We start from the raw sequence: 978 nt of genomic DNA on the forward strand, positions 1-978 counted from the left end.
GACTGCGGCACAGCAGCAGCTCTCTCAGCAGCAAGAAAAAGCGGGTGTATGTACACCTGACACTGAGGAATCCGAGCCGCATACAGCAAGCTGCTGCAACCAGCAGCAGCTGTTGTTGCTGCTGCTGCTGCTGGTGTTGCTGCTTGTGTTGCTGCTGCTGTTCCTTCTGCTGCTGTCTCTGCTGCTGCTTTGCTTTGAAGGCTAAGCACAAACTGCGTAGAAACACATGCCTGCGAAAACCACCTGACGCTGCTGCTGCTGCTGCTGCTGCTGCTGTTGCTGCTGCTGCTGCTGCTGCTGCTGCTGCTGCTGTTCTGCGGCAGCGCAACAGACGTCAGCCCGCGCAGCAGCAACGAAGAGGCATTACATACTCTATCAATTAAAAACTTAGAAGCTTTGCTTCTCCTTTCTACNGCAGCAGCAACGAAGAGGCATTACATACTCTATCAATTAAAAACTTAGAAGCTTTGCTTCTCCTTTCTACAGCAGCAGCAGCAGATCCTGCTGCTGCCGTTGCTGTTGCTGTTGCTGTTGCTGCTGCTGCTGCTGCTGCTGCTGCTGCCTCACGCAGCTTGTGAAAGCAGTAGCTGATCGCAGCAGCAGAAAGCTCGGCTTTGGGGCTCCCAGACGGCCCCAGCAGCAGCACCGCATGCGCAGGAGGCAGCAGCAAGTGCTGCTGCGCTGCAGCAGCAGCAGCAGCAACATCATCGACAAACAGACAAGCAGCAGGTGTACGTACATCAGCAGCATCTCGCGGCAGCAGCTCATGCAGAGCCGAAAGACTACCTGTATTCGACTCCTGCTCGTGCTGCTGCTGCTGTTGCTGCTGCTGCTGCTGCGGCTGTTGCTGCTGCTGCTGCTGCTGCCGCCGCCGCCGCCGCCCACGCTCCTGCTGCTGCAGCGAGGCAATAGCACGCACGAAGGCCTCATCAATCAGACTAAAGATGTGTGGGGTGCGCTGTTTGTCACCTGTTGCTG

The 978-nt window shown here is 56.7% G+C and overlaps 1 protein-coding gene across 1 annotated transcript in view; it reads right to left on the reverse strand.

The window, feature by feature from the left end:
* EMH_0058510 (uncharacterized protein) overlaps positions 1-930 on the reverse strand; it is a gene marked incomplete at both ends in the record, with an annotated part of 7,543 nt that extends 6,613 nt beyond the window's left edge. The window contains 2 exon segments of the mRNA XM_013497584.1: positions 57-314; positions 740-930. Coding sequence (XP_013353038.1) covers positions 57-314; positions 740-930 — 449 coding nt within the window.
* Positions 931-978: the final 48 nt, after the last annotated feature.

This window comes from Eimeria mitis, genomic scaffold (assembly GCF_000499745.2).
Source record: "Eimeria mitis Houghton genomic scaffold, Emh_scaff2775, whole genome shotgun sequence".
In the NCBI taxonomy this organism is placed as follows: Eukaryota; Apicomplexa; class Conoidasida; order Eucoccidiorida; family Eimeriidae; genus Eimeria; species Eimeria mitis.